We start from the raw sequence: 17,980 nt of genomic DNA, 5'->3' as shown, positions 1-17,980 counted from the left end.
ATTCTTTTAAAAATAACATCTATAGAGTGCTTTTGGTGCAAGGAAACTAACATAGGGGAATATTTGTCATTTAGGTTGTTTGTCGACCAAATTCACAAAAATTAAAGTTTTGGGGGAACAAAACAATAAAAAAGAAAATTGTGGTTCGGAGAATAATACAAGATCAAGACCTTTTCTATAGTTTTTAACAAGCCATGGGGACCAAATTTGTAATTTTATCTATAAAAAATAACAAAATTATTATTATGAGAAATTAAATTGACGCCTACCATTTCTTCCTACTAATATGTCTACCCATTAAAATTATGCCATTTGTCATCAATATTCCATCTCATCTAATTTAATTTGATATTCCTATAGTGCCCTTAATAAGGTAATTGAGAAAAAAGAAAAAAAAAATCACGTAAGATTATCACATGAACGTGCGCAGATACCGATTCCTTGCCAAACCCTTATTCTCGTCTACTCTGTTGCCGGCGACAATTGCAAAGCCAACGACAGCATCAACAATCAAAGCAGCAACAATCAAAAAGGCAAACTATCAGCAACAATCAGTCAATCAGGTATTTGCAATGAATGCTCATAGTTCGTATTTATATAGTTTAATTAAGTGAGAAGCTTACAGCCAAAGTAACGTACAAACTAAAATTGACTTCCTTTAATAATATAATGTTTTCTCAAATTATTTTATAATATTCATAAGATTTCTGATAAGGTTTACAACCGTGGTTATATTTTACAAAATCATATTCATTACACGGTATATTAACAAAATTAATTTACAATTTACAAAAAATATATTAATAAAATTTGGGATGGCCTCTACTTTATTATTGATAAAATCTTTGGTTTGTTGTTAATAAAATATTCGATATTTGATCAGCATGGAGGCTTCAAATTCAGTTGAAGAGACTGCAAATTCAGTAGAAAATGTTGCAGTTTCAGTAGAAAATGTTGCAATTTCAGTTGAAGAGGCTGCAAATTCAGTTGAAGGGCATACAAAAATTCCTAAAGATGGAATGAAGTTTGATTCAGAAGAAGACCTTTACAATTACTTTAAAGCATATGCCTTCCAGACTGGATTTGGTATACGGAAATCTAGTACAAGAACAAAAGATTCGTGTGCTAAAACATACTATTCACTTGGATGTGCTAGAGGAGGGGTATATGTTCCTAAAACAAGAAAACCATATAAAAAGACCACTAAAACAAATTGTAAAGCAAAAATTAGCGTAATTGCATATGGTGATGGGAGATGCATTATCTCTAGTGTTTTTCTTGAACATAATCATGCTTTAAGTCCATAAAAATCTCGTTTCCAACGATCACATAAGAAAATGGATTCATATGCTAAGAGAAGACTTGAATTGAATGATTATGCTGGAATTCCGTTAAATAAAAGTTTTCACTCGTTAGTTGTTGAAGCGAAAGGGTATGATAATTTGCCTTTTGGCGAGACAGATTGTAGATCTTACATCACAAAAGTAAGACAACTAAGACTTGGGCTTGGGGATGCCGAGGCACTTCGTAATTATTTTGTCCGTATGCAAAAAAGGAGTTCAAATTTTTTCTACGTGATTGATATGGATGATGAAGGTCGTATGCGAAATGTATTTTGGGCAGATGCAAGGTCAAGGGCAGCATACGAGTCATTCGGGGATGTTATTTCGTTTGATAGCACATATTTGACTAACAAATATAATATGTCGTTTGCGCCTTTTGTTGGAATAAATCACCATGGGCAATCTATCTTATTTGGATGTGGTTTGCTTTCACGAGAGGACATAGAAACATATGTATGGTTATTCAAGTCATGGTTAGAATGCATGCATGGACGGGCACCAAAAGCAATAATAACAGATCAATGTCGATCAATACAAGGAGCTGTGTCACAGGTATTCCCTGAATCTCATCATCGTCTTTGTCTTTGGCATATTATGAAAAAGATTCCTGAAAAGTTAAGTAGGTTGCCTCAATATAAAGTAATAAAGAAGACTCTAAAAACCCTTGTATATGAGTCTACGGACACTCAAGAGTTTGAAGATGGCTGGTGCAAGCTGGTTGAAAAGTATGCACTTGAAAAAAATGAGTGGTTAAGTTCTTTATTTAACAAGCGAATGCGTTGGGTGCCGATATATGTAAAAGAAAACTTTTTTGGGCAGGGATGTCTACTACGCAAAGAAGTGAAAGCATGAATGCTTTTTTTGATGCATATGTTAATTCTAAAACCTCATTACCACAATTTGTTGAGCAATATGACAATGCACTGAAAAACAAGATTGAAAAAGAAAATAAGGTTGATTTTGAGTCTCTCAATTGTTCATATAAATTAGTAACCGGGTTTTATTTTGAGAGACAGTTTCAAGAAGCATACACAAATGCAATATTTAAGTTGTTTCAAGATAAGTTGCGAGGTATGTTGTTTTGCAATTCTTCATTGGTCAAAATAGATGGTGCTCGCTATGTATTTCATGTCACATATATTTTGGAAGGGAAACATGGAGATTCTAAAAAAAGAGTTGTTTATATCGTTAGTTATGATGAGACTGAATGTGATATACAATGTTCTTGTCATTTGTTTGAGTTTCGAGGAATTATTTGTAGGCATGTAGTGAAAATATTGATTGAGAAGGATGTTAAAGAAATCCATCCACGGTATATTTTGTCTCGGTGGAGGAAAGATGTGAAGCATGGACACTACTTAGTGATAAATTGTTATGAAGATTTGATGAGTGGTGAAAATGCTAAACAATTTGACCACTTGTGTTCCAATTTTTACGAGGTTGCGCATATTGCTAATTCCCGCGAAAAGTATGAATACTTGCTAAGTCGTGTAAATATGGCTAAAGAAAAGTTAAATGATGATTCAATTTGGGGTTGTAGTAGTAACATCAATTTGGTAGTTGAAGATGTTCGTGTTTCAGACTCGACTACGAAGTTGTTACCACCCTTGCAAGTGCGTAGTAAAGGCCGTCCACCATCAAAGAGAAAAGAATCTAGAGTAGAACAAGTTATGAAGAAGAAAACAAAGAAAAATGTAATATTTTATCTATTTAGTTTTTTATATTTTTTAATTTGGTTAACGTAGTTTATAATTACCGAGTTTTTTTAGGTACGTGAAAAAACGAACAACATACAACAAGATCAAATGGATTCAAGTCGTGAGCATGGAGCAAATTCCTATAATAACGAGCCGAGCTACCACTTTGATCTTAATGTACCGGTTTGAATGATAAAGATCGAGGAGTAGGTGGAAATAGTATAAAATAGGTTTTTTGAAAAAAGATTATTTTTTAGTTTCATTTAATTTGCGTTTAATGATTTTGAAAGAACCGAATGACATTGTGATAGTGTTACGAATTGCACTTCTTGCTTTCTAAATAAAGGGTACATTGGTTCTTTATTGAATTATTATGATTTTATTTTATTTAGGATCAAAATATGTTACAAGAAGATAAGTAGAGGGACAGATTGCAAAAAAAAAAAAAAAAAAAAAAAAAAAAAAAAAAAGTAAGTGCTGAAACATAAATTAAAACAGCATTGATACGCAGTCTTTCCGGGCCTATATCTGATTCAATATGTAACCAAAAGATGTGTTTGTATAGTCTAAAATGAAGTACAAACTCTAAACTACATGCTGGAAAAAAATCAAGTAAATCCGACTTCATATGACTGAGTTATGTGCATTTTTAAAAGGGGGGAAGATTGCAAAAAAAAAGTAAGTATTGAAACAGAAATTAAACAGCATTGATACGCAGTCTTTCCGGGCCCATATCTGATTCAATATGTAACCAAAAGATGTGTTTGTATGGTCTAAAATGAAGCACAAACTCTAAACTACATGCTGGAAAAAAAATCAAGTAAATCCAACTACAGTTGATTGAGTTATGCCCATTCTAACCCAAGGGCATTTTTGTCCAGATTTACAAAATGGAAGCTTTGTACATTTTTTTCCAGGTTTACAAAGAACAAATTCAAGGGCATTTGTGTCCTAAATGAGAAATGAAACTAATGAACATTTGATTCCAGATGCAAAAATACAACTCATGTAAAGTGTTTACAAAAGTAAACTACATTGCTATATTAAACCAATCTCGTATAAACAATCTCAATAATGATTATCACAAGGTTCAAAAGATAAGAATAGAACATTTTTCATATAACTACATCTCATAACAAACTTAATCCGAATTGACCATTTTACCCATGTCTTCTTATGAATTGATTTCCAACTTATCACCTTTGTGTAAACTCCTTATCATCTGGATCAACAGACCAAAACTATAAGTAAAGCCACCAGTAGCCTCAAATAGATCCAAGAAGGACCAAACAAAATATCCTTTTATGTTTGATCCATTCCGAATGAAGTTTGGAATAAGTTGGAATTCGGGTTCCTGCATTCTGTTGATATTTATTGGATATGATCTGTGACATTATCTTCTGAAAGCTTGTTTCCATATTTATATTTGTAGAATTAATTCCACAGTACTTTTTTGGTGCCATTTGAGGATACCTTCATCAATAATCTAAGTGTTTCAAATACCCGGTTACAAAACACGTAAAATGAAGGAATTTAAGTTGGTTAGGAAACAACCAATGGAAAGAAGTGTTATTACCTCGGTAGATGCATACAGTTAACAAGCTTCTCAAATTCATGATCAACGTCTAATGTAGGAGACCGAACTATGTTGAATTGTAAAAAGAAAATAACACAAGCGAGGAAAAGGGAAAATATAAAGAAGAACCGGCCCTAATCTATGAAATCGAATACCTGGTTATAAACCATCAAGATCCTCCATTTATCCCACCAAGAATCAGTCCTAATCCCCTGAAACAAACCCTAGAAATCGTTTTGATATTGAAATTAACCACCCATAACTCTGACCATCTGATTCTTCATCTTCCCTAGCAACACCGCAACATGTAAGGAGTAGCACCTCCGAGAATTGAAATCTTCCCCTGTTTGGCTGGAAGGAGGTTTCAATCATAAGGGTAAAATTAACATGCTTTTTGGGTTTGAAGAGGTCGATTGGTTCTGAGAATTTCGGGATTGAAGATGCCGATTGAAGTAGAACGGAACATACCAGACGGAAAGAAAGCTTGGATACGTTGGAGATGAAGGTAGATTACGTGATTTTCTTTTCTTTTAGACAAAACTTCAAAAATGGTCCCTGTGGTTTCCAGAAATATCAAGTTTAGTCCCTAAGTTCAAAAAACCTCACAGATGGTCCCTGTGGTTTCAAAACTTTTAACAAATGGTCCTTCCGGCTCACTCCGTTAGCATTTCACCGTTAACTCATTTTTTAATAAAATATTGCAGGGGTAATTTCGTCATTTCAGTTGTAACCTCCTCTCTTTAATATGAAATGATTACTTGCTTGCACATCACTACCCGTCCCTCTCCCAAGAAGATAACCAGTTACAGGTTTAGTCATCGGGTTCATTCCCATCGTAGAAGCAAGAACAGAAATTGGGATTTAGGGTTTTAAGCTGCAGAAATTGGGATCTAGGGTACAAAACTGAGCAAACCCTTTACTACCATTTCTGTATCCCTGAATACCCTTTGGACTATGGCTTAATGCCTTTAGGTAATGATCAAGATGTACTTAAAATGGTATCATATGTCCCTAAACACAGACTTATTAGGGTGTATATTGAAACTGGTCAGACAAGGGTAGGTAGTTATTACAAGTCTCCTTCTAAAGTTGTTATTGAAGAGTTGGAGCCTGATAGTGTGTCACCTGAAATGAATAGAAATAAACCTTGTAGGAGAGAAGCAGGCTCATGTAGTAGAAAGCTTGATCTAAACAAGTCTATGAACCCTGATTATGAGCAGTCACAAGTGTTAGATGTTGATGAAGGCCATGATTACTCAAAGAGTATTCTACCATTTATAAGGTCACAAGGTAAACAAAGTCATGTCATTCAAAAGGAAGTGGTGAATCATGAAATTGAAACTCAAGAAGAAGTGATCACTAGTGCAGTTGAAACTGAAGAACAATTAGGAACTTACCATGTACAGGAACCAAGCTGCCAAGCTGATGATGGAGCTAATACTACAACAGTTGATGACTATGAACCATTTGTAGAGGATTACTCACTTTATGTTGATTATGATGTTGAGTTTAATGTTCAAACTTCATTTGAAAAACAACCATAAGTGGATTATCTAGAGGGTATGGTGAGTGATGATAGTGGAGATGCTTTCTACTCTAAGAGTGGCCATGGTTCTGAGGATAGTGGAGATGATTCTGATGACAGTGAATACAATGTGGATGAGTCTAACATACAATTTGATGTAGATGTAGACATGAGTGAATTCCATAATGCTGTTGATGTAGATGAACATGGAATCTTGAACAATCATTCAAAAGATGATGGGATTGGAGTGGTTGACTTTGATAATGAGTTGGAAGTTATTGCCACTGATGATTATCAATTTGCAGGATTTCATGAAGATGATAGGAAGAGACTGCTAAAAGAGTTGAGTAAGTCAAGTACATGCTCACATGGAGAGGTTCATGTTAAACCATTTCAGATTGGTCAGGTCTTCAAAACCAAGGTTGATGTTAAAAACTACATGAACTCACATGCTGTAGCAACAAGGAGGTCTTTATACCTAGCCAAAAATGACAAAATCCGGATTAGGGTGAAATGTAAAGGTGTTGTAAGTAAGCCTTCTACAGGAGTTGATAGTGGTGGGCCCTCAACCAGAAGTAGGGCAAAGTGCAAGGGTAAAGATGTAATTGCCAATAAAGGTACATGTCCATGGGCAGTCCAAATATCGAGGGCTAATGAAAATCAGGATTGGTTGGTGAAAACAGTACAGGATGAGCATAAATGTTTGCAAACAAAGGCGGTTAAAGCTTGCACTTCCAGATACGTAGCAAACTTAATTGTTCAACAAATACAGAGTAACCCTAAAATTCCAGTGAAAGCTTTACACGAAGAGTTGTGCAAGAAACTGGAGGTAGGAATGTCATTGCAAAAGGTCGCTAGGGCAAAGTCAATGGCTGAGCGTATCATTAGTGGGGACTATCAAGTACAGTATGGATTTTTGAGGGATCATGTGTTGGAGCTACTCAACACTAATCCTGGTACAACAGTTCGGATTGATGTGTATCCAGAAACCTCCCTGTTTGTTACCACAAGAACTTTTAGAAGAATATATGTCTGTTTAGGTGCATTGAAGTTAGGATTCAAATCTGGATTAAGAGATTTTCTAGGTCTGGATGGTACTTTCATGAAGGGCCCTTACCCTGGGCAAGTGTTAACTGCTGTAGGGTTGGACTCAAACAATGGCATATACCCTGTAGCATATGCAGTGGTAGAGACAGAATCAACAAGTAGCTGGACCTGGTTCTTGGAACTGTTAGGAGAAGATCTGGATCTGGGACCAAATTCAAACTTTACCTTCATTTCAGATAGACAAAAGGTGTGTACCACCTAACTTTTTTATTACCTTTACTAAATACATTTGGTTAACTAATGTTGATTACATTGACTTTTGTTTAGGGAATAATACCAACAATGGAGAAAGTATTCGCTAGTGCAGAACACAGGTTCTGTTTGAGGCATATCCAGGAAAACATGAAGAAGCAATGGAAAGGAAAAGACTTAAGTGACCAGCTTTGGGAGTGTGGTAGAGCAACAACAGTCAATCATTTTAACAGAGCAATGGATGAGTTGAAGAAGATCAATGCAGAGGCTCATGCTTGGGTGTCTAAGATCCCAGCAAACACTTGGGCTAAATCTCACTTTAGTGGTAAGTTTCTAGAAATTTATTGAGAAATGTTAATCTTCCCTTTTGTGTGTTTACTATATGTGTAATTGTCTTCTGTTAATATATATTAGACAGTCTATATATTATTCAGGAAGGGCACATACTGATTGTTTGTTGAATAACCTTTGTGAGGTATTCAATTCAAAGCTAGATGAAGGTAGGGATAAACCTATTATCACTTGCTTAGAGTATATTAGAGAGTATCTCATGAAGAGGTTATGTGTGGTGCAAAAGGAAATAGATAAGTGTGAAGGACTTTTAACCCCTACTGCAACTACACTGTTTGAAAAGATTAAGGCTGATGCATCAAAGTATGTGGCTAAATACAATGGGGCAGGGAAGTACCAAGTGGCAAGCACATGGCAAGCACATGGCAAGACCAATATGTGGTAAATTTGAATGATCAAAGTTGCAGTTGTAGGTTTTGGGAGATTACAGGTTTCCCATGTAGACATGCTGTTTGTGCTATATGGGACAAAATTGAAAATGGTGAAAATGCCCCACATGTTGATGAATGGGTCCATCCTTGCTATAGGTTATCAACATGGAAAGCCATGTATTTCAACAAAATTGATCCATTGAATGGACGTACAATGTGGCCTAAAAGTGACTGCCCATTCACTTTACTTCCACCAAAACATAAGACACAGGTTTGTATTTAAAGTACACCAAATATATAGTATACATGTGAACATGGAATGAATTCAATTTTAACTATAGTATATCAACATGTGTAGGTTGGGAGGCCTAAGAAGAAGAGAAGAAGGGGTGTTGATGAGCCAAACAGCCAAGCTGGTAGATTGAGCAGGAAATATTTGGCAGTCACTTGTTCAAAGTGTCATAACAAAGGGCACAATTCCAGAACATGTAAAGGGCAGGGAGGCAGTGGTGAAGTTGGAGGAGGCTGAAAATTGACTTTTTAGTGGTTATTAGGATGTTGGTGTTGTAGGTATTTAGAAACTTATGTAATGTGTACTTGTTTGAAGATGTGTTAAGAACTTGAAAACTTTGCATGTAATGCTTGTGTTGTAGGTCTTTTTAAAAATTTGCATCATGGTTGTGTTAAGAACTTTATAACTTTGAATGTAATGGTGTGTATGCACTTTTTGGTGATGAATTAATATGTTTTGTGTACTACCCTTCACTTCACAGATCAATTAATAACAATGTACATTTCAATTGCAAATGAAAACCATCTTCAAGATGCAATTACAATACACTTAACAATTACATTTCAAAAACATTCAAGAAATTGAACAATGAACTATAACAAACTACATTCCATTACCATTACCATTACCACTGCATTACACATTAATCTGATACATAAACCAAATACAGCAACACCAATTCCAAAACCACCTACATAAACTGAAAGCAAAAAAACCCCTATCCGATTAAAATAAAAAAAACCCTGCAATGGTTACAAACCAAAAACCAAAACTCCATTACCATCCAAACCTTCAGAAGATACTTAGAGATTAAAATAATACCAAAAAAAAACACCCATGAACAAAACAACATCAGCTGGTAGTTCTACAATTCTGCAGTTACAATGGCGACCCTCTCCTCCAATCGATTCATTGATCTTATCAAACATGGAATCACCACCAATGCCCTAGCACACATAGGGGGATCAGACCATCGAATGAAACCACATCTTTTACAGTTCCAAAATTGCCTTCCAGGGTTACGATCCGTCCATGAAGTGATCTTCGTTGCTTCATTCCCACATCTGCAAGTCACCATCTTTGAATCAGAAGCGATTGGATGTCGTGAAGGGTGCAACGGTCGAGCAACAGTGGAAAGGAGGAGAGATGATCGACTGATGAAGCTAAAGGATTTGCCCAAAAATCGGACATGCAATTTCTTTTAAAGAGAGGAGGTTACAACTGAAATGACGAAATTACCCCTGCAATATTTTATTAAAAAATGAGTTAACGGTGAAATGCTAACGGAGTGAGCCGGAAGGACCATTTGTTAAAAGTTTTGAAACCACAGGGACCATCTGTGAGGTTTTTTGAACTTATGGACTAAACTTGATATTTCTGAAAACCACAGGGACCATTTTTGAAGTTTTGTCTTTCTTTTATTTTTAAATTATCTCTGAGGACATTTTGGGGATATCTTAATAAATTAGATGAGGTGGAAAAAAGATGACAAATGGCTTGATTTAACTGGATAGGAATAAATGTAGGAAGAAATGGTAAGAGGCAATTTAATTTCTCTATTATTATTATTAACTAAGTCATACCCTATTTTCTCTGAGACTCGTTTATAACCCTACTTACTCACATAAGTCTTCATCTTGTTACCGTCTTTCGATCAAACTAGTCTGAAGAGAAAAGGAGTTTTTCTCTGATAAAATGGCCGACGATGACTATGATATGGACGCTGGAGGGTAAACAGCTTCTCTATAATCATCTCCTGTTTGCTAATAATCTTTCTCTCGTATTTGATTTCTCGAAAAAATATTTCAATTTTCTCTTGGTTTTGCAGTTACGACGATGAGCCAGCCGAACCCGAACTCGATGTAAGAAAAATGTTTCTGAATTTTGATGAGTAGTTCTATATGAAATTGCATTACCTCTTAATTATAAATGATTGTGTGCTCAAATTTATTCCTTTTTCAGGAAGGGGCTGAGGAAGAGATTGATGGAGATAAAGTGGAAGAAGACGTTCCCGATCCACTTTTAGGTGACAACGAAGATAAGGAAGAACAGGAAGCTGTAGAAAAACCTCGGAAGACGATAAAGTATATGACGAAATATGAAAGGGCTAGAATCTTGGGTACCCGTGCACTTCAAATTAGGTTTGATTTCGCTGTTTTTTTTCCATCTGCACTTGATAATCAATTCAATTAAAGCTAATATATGATTCTTAAACATGTGTTTTGTTCTTGTTCATTGGTAATGCTTGAAATGATTTGACATATGGTGTTTTCTTGTTTGTTATGTATATTCACAGCATGAATGCTCCAGTGATGGTTGAGCTTGAGGGTGAAACTGACCCCCTTGAGGTAATGATGATTCTTACGCGGTTACGCCACCATTGTTATTCTTTTTCTGAAAAAAAAATTCCAACTTTGTCTGTTTTCTTATGACAATCATTAGAAGATATCGTTATTTGATCATTGGTTGAATGTTTTTGTTAAACTATTTGTCAAGTTTGGGGATAAATTACTTGGCTTTTTCTTTCATATAGAATGTTTGAATTTCGTATGAAGGGTATTCACCACAATGTTAAACTATTTTCGAATGAAGGATATTCACTCAAATCCCGCATTTGGTTGCAAAATGCAAACATCATCCTTTTACCAATGGAATTCACTTCCTACTCATTCTTACTAGAAAAAATACTCAAATACCCATTATCATTTATCAGGTTGTTGTTTTATGGATTCTGAATGAGTGTCTTTGTTTAATTTATTATAGATTGCAATGAAGGAGCTTAGACAGAGGAAGATACCCTTCACTATTCGTCGATACCTTCCGGATGGAAGGTAAGATTCGTATCTTCCATTCTCACACAACCCCTTTTTATTTTAAAAATGGTGTGATATCATATGATTATATGATCTGTATGTTTTTTTTTTCTTGTTTGCAGCTATGAAGACTGGGGAGTTGATGAACTAATCGTTGAGGATTCATGGAAGAGACAAGTTGGTGGGGACTAGTTGAAATAAATCATCTGAATGTCATGTTTATGATGGCTTATGTTGATACAAATGATTTGAAATGTTATCATTTCATGATGCATATTTATGTTCAACTTGGAATTATTATGATTTGAAAATTGTGAAAGGTGGTTTTGTTATCAAGTTGTTTTGTATCTTTGTTTCCAACAAGAATCAATCATATATATTTTGTAAATCTTGTTTTATGCAAGTAATCAGGTAAGCCAAGAGACATGGTTAAATACAAGGTTTTGCGCTTCACTGTTTTCATCAATATGGCAAACACCATTCAGCTGAAGAGATGCAAAATAACAAGTGACTAAATTAACCAACAAATTCTAGGGAATCTCCATCTCAATTGAGCATTCAAGTTTAATCAGATTAACATCATACAAAAAAAAGGCATAATTAACTTAACAGGTGTAAACATGGATACTTTTTGTTGGAGTATGTCAAATAAGAAAGTGAAAGTACAACCATGTTTTAATCAGCATAAAAAAATACCATTCTATAATTCTTTTAGTAAAGATTTATCCTTACACATGCAAACAGAAAACCAGTCTATCATCTGAATGCAAAAATACAAAAAGGTCAAAAAGCAAAGGGGGCATATGTTCATAATCACTTGTGCAAGACACTCTTTTTCGGGAGTTGTTTTTTTCTCTGTGTATGTTTCTGCAATCAAGAGACAGAATACAATAGCAAGCAACAGTTAAAAAAAATAAGTGGAATATTGTAAACAGTGAATGTCATAAATAGGCAACAAACTATTTTTTTTTACAACATTACCTTTTGTCTGGCCAAGGCCTCGACATCTGTTCTCTCTTTCCAGTTGCTCTTGCGCAGTTTGATTGGCCGATTACCAACATATTTCCCTACAAAAAGAAAAAAAAAATGCAATTTTTACCTTTTTTGGTAAATTTTTAATACTACTTATATTTTATGGGAAAAAAGATGATATGTTACTCACCATTCATTTCCTTAAGAGCACCAGCAAGATCGGTTGGGTTAGAAAAACTCACAAATCCATACCCTTTTGTCTTTCCAGTTCGCTTATCTCGGACAACCTAAATTTGTAAACAAAAAAAACAATAATCAATATAAGAGTATCATTGTAATTAAAAAAAAATGAAAATTTGAATGATAAAGAAACACAAATAGTACATACATAACTGATTGATTTATGTAAAGATAAGAAACTGACCTTTGCCATGTTGAACGAAGGAAATCTTTGAAAAGCTTTTGAAAGAACATCATCATTAACCTCATTTCCAAGATCTCCACAAAATAGACGATAATCATCTGCAAAAACATCACTACAATCATCAACAACAAGATGAGATTTTGCTATCAGAAAATTACAAATCAGATGAAGAAAACTCACTTTCTGGCCACTCTGCAAGTGTTGGATCCTCCCAAGCTTGACCAGCTGCTTTACGAGGTATGGCTCTCTTTTTGACCTCTGCTTTATGCTCCACTTCACTGCTTGCAAGTGCAGCCTTTACACTTTCAAGAGCTTCAGGTGTAATTGTTTGTGCATCCCTTTGGAATAGCTGTTGTGCCTATTTTCAAAAAAAAAAAAAAACATTTCTTTTGGTTTCAGTTAGACGTTACGAGGGATTCTTACAAAGTCAGTTTGCAGGGTTTGGTATTTTGTTACTTTTGCAGATAAACTTTGTGAAATCACTTGGTTCTTGGATCAATTATTACAATTTTGTGTAGAGTTTCTTTGTGCATCTTTATTGGTCATTCCACAATATGACACCCTTAGGCCTTAGCTTCAGAGTCAAAATGACTTGTAATAAGTATTATGATTGCTCAAGCTGCAACTAACCATTGAAGACTTCATTGGCTGATATCTGGAAAGCATTCCTTAATCATGTTCTTGTTGAGAAGGTTTATAAAGATAAGCCTCGCCAGATTTATGGTTCAAGATGATTGATTCATTTCTTAATGATTATCTTGGCCAATAGAAAGGTTTGGATCATTTTACAGTTATACTGGAAACTCTGTGTTCTCTGAAGCCATATATTTTGACTCAAACACCCTTGTTTTGATCAAGTGTCAACTGTCAAGATCTTATATTCTTATATAGTTTAGGAGGAAAAACTAATTCCTTTAGTTACGAAGAAATGCAACAATCAGTTTTTGGCCAATAACATTAGGGCTTTCTTGGCCCATTCGATGTCTCAAACTTCTATTGATAAATATGTTACAAACTTAAGAGCATATACTTGGGGAAATTGAAAAGGCAGGTTTCTAAATCCTTCAAATTGATCCTACAATATATGTGTCAGATAGTAACGTTGTGGTTGATGGGGCAGCCTACGTAGTCCCTACGCTAGTAATTGCTAAATGTTCCAAAATCATCTTGTAATTCTTCAAATTACTGGCATGGAAGTACGAACATTAAATGATCAACGCTTAACTGAAATAATTAATTAGGGTTGACAGAAATTACCTGCTGGAACTGGGGAAAGTAGACTCCAGGGACAGAAGTGGATGGAGTAGCGTAGGCGGGAGGTGGAGCGGGGAATTGAACGACCGAAGGCGGAGGAGGAGGAGCTGCAGCAGGGTATGTTTGGGGTTGTTGAAGGTGGAAGGGCATCGGAAAATATGAGCCATTGTTGTTGGAGTATGTGAACTGGGAAGAAGAAGATGCAGAGGAATTCGGTGGATTCGACATCTTTCCTTCAAAAAACGGATCTCACGCTTCAGTTGTGAATTGGAGTAAAATGTAGGGTTCTTGTTCGTTGATTCGGAATGAAATTGGGGAAGAGGGTTTTGAACTAAATATGTTTTGCAAAGTAAATTGGGAATTTTTTTTTAATAAGTTTCATTTTGTGTCCATTTAGTAAATCCAGATTTATTTTTGTTCTTTGATTATTTAATTTTTTTTATTATTATTTTTCTTTTTTTATATTAAGGGGTGTTTGGCTTAGCTTTTCGCAGCCAAAAGTCCTTTTTTAAAAAGAAAAAAAGCAAAAGATGTTTGGGAAAACTAGTTTTAAAAACTACTTTTGGAGTTTTGATACAAGGAAAATAAACTTTTTGGAAAAGTCAGGAAAACCTGATTTTTTGTAAATTTTTCAAAAAAAAAACTTTTGAACTGTGAAAAGCTAAGCCAAACACCCCCTAAGTCAACTGACATTGACTATGCAGAGGAATAATGGTGTTTGAGATTACTTTTTAACTTTAAAATGACTTATTCAATCACATATTTTTAAAAGCTTTCCAAAGATTTCCTTCCTTCAACATAAGAATTTAAATAGGTCAAATAATGTGGGTGTTCAAGTTTTATCTAAGCAAAAGATGTCTTCGACTTGGGTTTCACTATCTCCACAACAGACAACAATATTCTTTTACATATTTAGGTTTTGGTACACAGTTAGTCATTATGACTGAGTTCTTCAGATTTTACTCATGGGCATCCTGCGTGGAACAATAATTAATGAGATGTTCTCATATGTGACTCATCATTCACTTATATCAGTAACCTAATTCATAAATAGCTCAAATAATGTGGGTGCTCTAGTTTTATCTAAGCAAAAGATGTCTTCGACTTCGATTTCACTATCTCCACAACAGACAACAATATTCTTTGTAATTACTTCCTCCCAACTCGAATTTGCACTTCCAACACAAAAGAATTAAGGAAGACGCTAAAATAATTTGCACTTCCAATACAAAATAACACCCTGGCGAAAAGTTTTATCTATTTCCATAGCAGACAACGAGATTATTTGCGATTGCTTCATCCTAACTCAACTTTGCACTCCCAAGATAAAGAATCTCGTTGTCTGTTATGAAGATATATGAAACCGAAGCCGAATACATCTTCAGCTTAGAGAAAACTACGTCACTGCCATTATTTGATCGATTTGAGAATTAGGTTATTGATATAAGTGAGGGACGAGTTTATCTTATGTAAGATGTCGTGAGCAAAATCTAAAGAAACTTATTATAATGACTAAATGTGAACAAAAACATTAAGGATTAAATGTATACAAACTGAAAATTATATTACCCTATCAAGTCGTTTTTCTGGTTTAACCTGAAGTAGCCTGTAACATCCGGATTCCCAGGTATATCATATTATTCATTTATTTTGAGTTTTGGGGAGGAACTCGGCGAGTTGATGCTTAGACTCGCCGAGTAGGATCGCGAGTTCTTATCCGGATTAGTGACCGGACTCGACGAGTCGACTCGTGGACTCGGCGAGTCCACGCTGTTAAGTGAAACCCTAATTTCTTGGGTTTGGGACCTATTTAAAGGCTCTTATAGCCTTCAGTCGCAGCTACCAGACCCTAGAGAGAAACCATAAGAGAGCTAGAGCGTTTGTGAGGAAGGAGAGGCCATTTTTGATCCTTGTGTTGTTATCCTTGTAAGAAGAAGGTGACCAAGGCAAGAGGGAGCTGAAGAGGGTGCTATTCTAAAGATTTCAGAGCCAAGGACTTCATATTTGAGGTATAGATTCGATCCTTCTTCAGTTATGGTGTTAACCTTTGGAGTTAGGGTTTTCTAGACCCTTTAGAGGCTTGATTTGATGAGCATTTGGTCCCTTCTCGTATTAAGGCTTTGGATCTGGATCCAAAGAGGTCCAGAGACCTTAACCCATTGGATCTTTATGATGGATATTCGGATTCATGAGCTTAGGATGTCATATTTGAGGTTATTTCTTCAAATAGAGTCTTTTGGCCTTTGCATGAGCACCAAGTTCTGAACTTTACGTGATTATCATGCTTGGGAAGATCAGATCTATGGATTAGAGGAACGGATCTGACCTTAGGAGGTCTTTTGAGTTTGAGCATGACGTGAACTCGCCGAGTCCAAGAACAGACTCGACGAGTAGGAGTAGGTTCCCTGTAGATCACACAGTTGGTGACTCGCTGAGTTGGGGAAATGACTTAGTGAGTCAGAGGGGATCTAGAGGACTTGAATTCACGACCAAACTCGCCGAGTCAAGAGCCGGACTCGACGAGTTGGGACTGGTTGTCCCGCGATTCACAATCAGTGATGATTTGAAGAGTAGAGGGCTGACTCAGTGAGTCAGGTGAGGACCAGGAGTTTGAAGGACACACATGGACTCGCCGAGTCACATTTGTGCACTCGACGAGTCTGGTCAAGGTTTGACCGTTGACTTTTGTTGACTTTTAGGGATTGGTCAACAATAGGACTTGTGGACCGTTTGAAGGGTAAAATGGTCTTTTAGCCTTCTTAGAGGACATGAGAGAGAGAGAGAGAGAGTCTAGTCTAGCCTAGAGAGCCGTTATTAATTGAGATGATTGTTTATGTTTTAGGCAGAGGCTAGATTAGTGTACACGCGAGTGAGATGTTATCCGAGATATCCGAGGTGAGTCTTCTCACTATACTTTACCTTAAGTGGTAATTAGAGTTATCTGACAGAGTTATTGTATGCTATTTATGTGATCTGTTGCACTTCATTATTTCTATGTGATTTATGTTGTGCGTATATCAGTGTATATCAGAGTTAGAACCGGAGGGTTCACAGAGCTAGGACCAGAGGGTCCCAGAGTTAGGGCCCAGGGCCCACAGAGTTATAGCCTCGAGTGGCTAGTATGTGTTATGTGTGGTATTTTGGGGAACTCACTAAGCTTCGTGCTTACAGTGTTTTGTGTTATGCGTTTCAGGTACTAGTGAGGATCGCGGGAAGGCGTCGGCATGATCAGTACACACGTGAAGTTTTATATATGTTATGATCTTGGGATTTTGACTTATGTTTGGATATATGGAACAATGAGTTTTATAATATTGTGAAATAAAGTGTTTTTAAAATGTGAAAATTTTGTTTGAAATTCTACGACATTACATAGCCGGTTATAAGGATTGAATGCGGACAAAAAAACAAGTTAAATGATCAAATGTGGACAAAAAAAAATTAATGACGAAATGAGTATAAAATTTTAAAAAAAAATACATTATCCTATTAAGTTATGTTTACATGTAAATATTACAATATATATTTTAGATACTTTTTAGATAAAAAATTATTCGTAATTCTTTGAGCAACCATTAGGATAGAAAGCTTAATAGTCATGTAAAAATGAAATGGTTATTTTAGATTTGTGATATACTTTAATATTTTATATAATTTTTTATTTTAATATTTTATATAATTTTTTGTTTTAATATTTTAATTATACAAAATTAACAAAGAACGCAAACTTATTGCATCGTCGTCAATCTCTCACATGCATACCCTCCTCCAAGAATCTATTTAACGACTCCCAAGTCTCTCATCTCAAACTCACTAGACATAATTCTTCAATTTGTTGATATATTGCATGTTAGAACCAACTACCATCATGCCATCAACGGACAATAAGAGGAAGATGTAATAGGAGCCAAACTTCTTTAAGTAGAAATAGTGATGCATGTCACATCTTGTTGTAGTTAACTCTCATCTTCGACTGGAACCCTTTGACTACTAATTTGACCTTGTACCTCTTGCTATCATCAATTTTGTCTTTAACCCTAAATACCCACGTGTTATGTTGTAC

The 17,980-nt window shown here is 35.5% G+C and overlaps 3 protein-coding genes and 1 pseudogene across 3 annotated transcripts; 3 read left to right on the top strand and 1 right to left on the bottom strand.

The window, feature by feature from the left end:
* Nucleotides 1-1,131: 1,131 nt before the first annotated feature.
* On the top strand, nucleotides 1,132-3,229 carry LOC145051602 (protein FAR-RED IMPAIRED RESPONSE 1-like; annotated as a pseudogene).
* Nucleotides 3,230-6,178: 2,949 nt separating this feature from the next.
* Nucleotides 6,179-8,176, top strand: LOC145051590 (uncharacterized). The gene is made up of 3 exons (XM_078999490.1): nucleotides 6,179-7,435; nucleotides 7,516-7,765; nucleotides 7,875-8,176. Exons 1-3 carry the CDS (start codon nucleotides 6,179-6,181, stop codon nucleotides 8,174-8,176), a joined length of 1,809 nt encoding a protein of 602 aa, XP_078855616.1.
* A 1,854-nt stretch (nucleotides 8,177-10,030) lies between these two features.
* Nucleotides 10,031-11,603, top strand: LOC145099880 (DNA-directed RNA polymerases II and V subunit 6B-like). Its single transcript, XM_079037398.1, has 6 exons — nucleotides 10,031-10,184; nucleotides 10,283-10,316; nucleotides 10,417-10,595; nucleotides 10,751-10,802; nucleotides 11,218-11,285; nucleotides 11,390-11,603. The coding sequence occupies exons 1-6, from the start codon at nucleotides 10,150-10,152 to the stop codon at nucleotides 11,457-11,459; spliced, it is 438 nt and encodes a 145-aa protein (XP_078893524.1). The 5' UTR covers nucleotides 10,031-10,149; the 3' UTR covers nucleotides 11,460-11,603.
* Nucleotides 11,604-11,940: 337 nt separating this feature from the next.
* Nucleotides 11,941-14,260, bottom strand: LOC145099818 (uncharacterized). Its single transcript, XM_079037341.1, has 6 exons — nucleotides 13,921-14,260; nucleotides 12,844-13,021; nucleotides 12,664-12,761; nucleotides 12,430-12,526; nucleotides 12,249-12,334; nucleotides 11,941-12,134 (listed from the first exon to the last, which is right to left on the bottom strand). Exons 1-6 carry the CDS (start codon nucleotides 14,143-14,145, stop codon nucleotides 12,081-12,083), a joined length of 738 nt encoding a protein of 245 aa, XP_078893467.1. The 5' UTR covers nucleotides 14,146-14,260; the 3' UTR covers nucleotides 11,941-12,080.
* Nucleotides 14,261-17,980: the final 3,720 nt, after the last annotated feature.

Source organism: Lactuca serriola, chromosome 1 (genome assembly GCF_051521515.1).
Source record: "Lactuca serriola cultivar US96UC23 chromosome 1, Lser_US96UC23_V15, whole genome shotgun sequence".
In the NCBI taxonomy this organism is placed as follows: Eukaryota; Viridiplantae; Streptophyta; class Magnoliopsida; order Asterales; family Asteraceae; genus Lactuca; species Lactuca serriola.
This window is presented reverse-complemented; position numbering and strand designations above follow the sequence as displayed.

Excerpts from the sequence above, each read along its gene's own strand:
- LOC145051590 (XM_078999490.1), top strand. The coding sequence starts at position 6,179 with ATGGTGAGTGATGATAGTGGAGATGCTTTCTACTCTAAGAGTGGCCAT. Across the intron at positions 7,436-7,515 it reads TCATTTCAGATAGACAAAAG|GGAATAATACCAACAATGGA; the intron begins GTGTGTACCACC and ends ACTTTTGTTTAG. Across the intron at positions 7,766-7,874 it reads GGCTAAATCTCACTTTAGTG|GAAGGGCACATACTGATTGT; the intron begins GTAAGTTTCTAG and ends TATATTATTCAG.
- LOC145099880 (XM_079037398.1), top strand. The coding sequence starts at position 10,150 with ATGGCCGACGATGACTATGATATGGACGCTGGAGG. Across the intron at positions 10,185-10,282 it reads TATGATATGGACGCTGGAGG|TTACGACGATGAGCCAGCCG; the intron begins GTAAACAGCTTC and ends TTGGTTTTGCAG. Across the intron at positions 11,286-11,389 it reads CGATACCTTCCGGATGGAAG|CTATGAAGACTGGGGAGTTG; the intron begins GTAAGATTCGTA and ends TCTTGTTTGCAG.
- LOC145099818 (XM_079037341.1), bottom strand. The coding sequence starts at position 14,145 with ATGTCGAATCCACCGAATTCCTCTGCATCTTCTTCTTCCCAGTTCACA. Across the intron at positions 12,527-12,663 it reads CTTCGTTCAACATGGCAAAG|GTTGTCCGAGATAAGCGAAC; the intron begins GTCAGTTTCTTA and ends TTACAAATTTAG. Across the intron at positions 12,135-12,248 it reads AGGCCTTGGCCAGACAAAAG|AAACATACACAGAGAAAAAA; the intron begins GTAATGTTGTAA and ends TCTTGATTGCAG.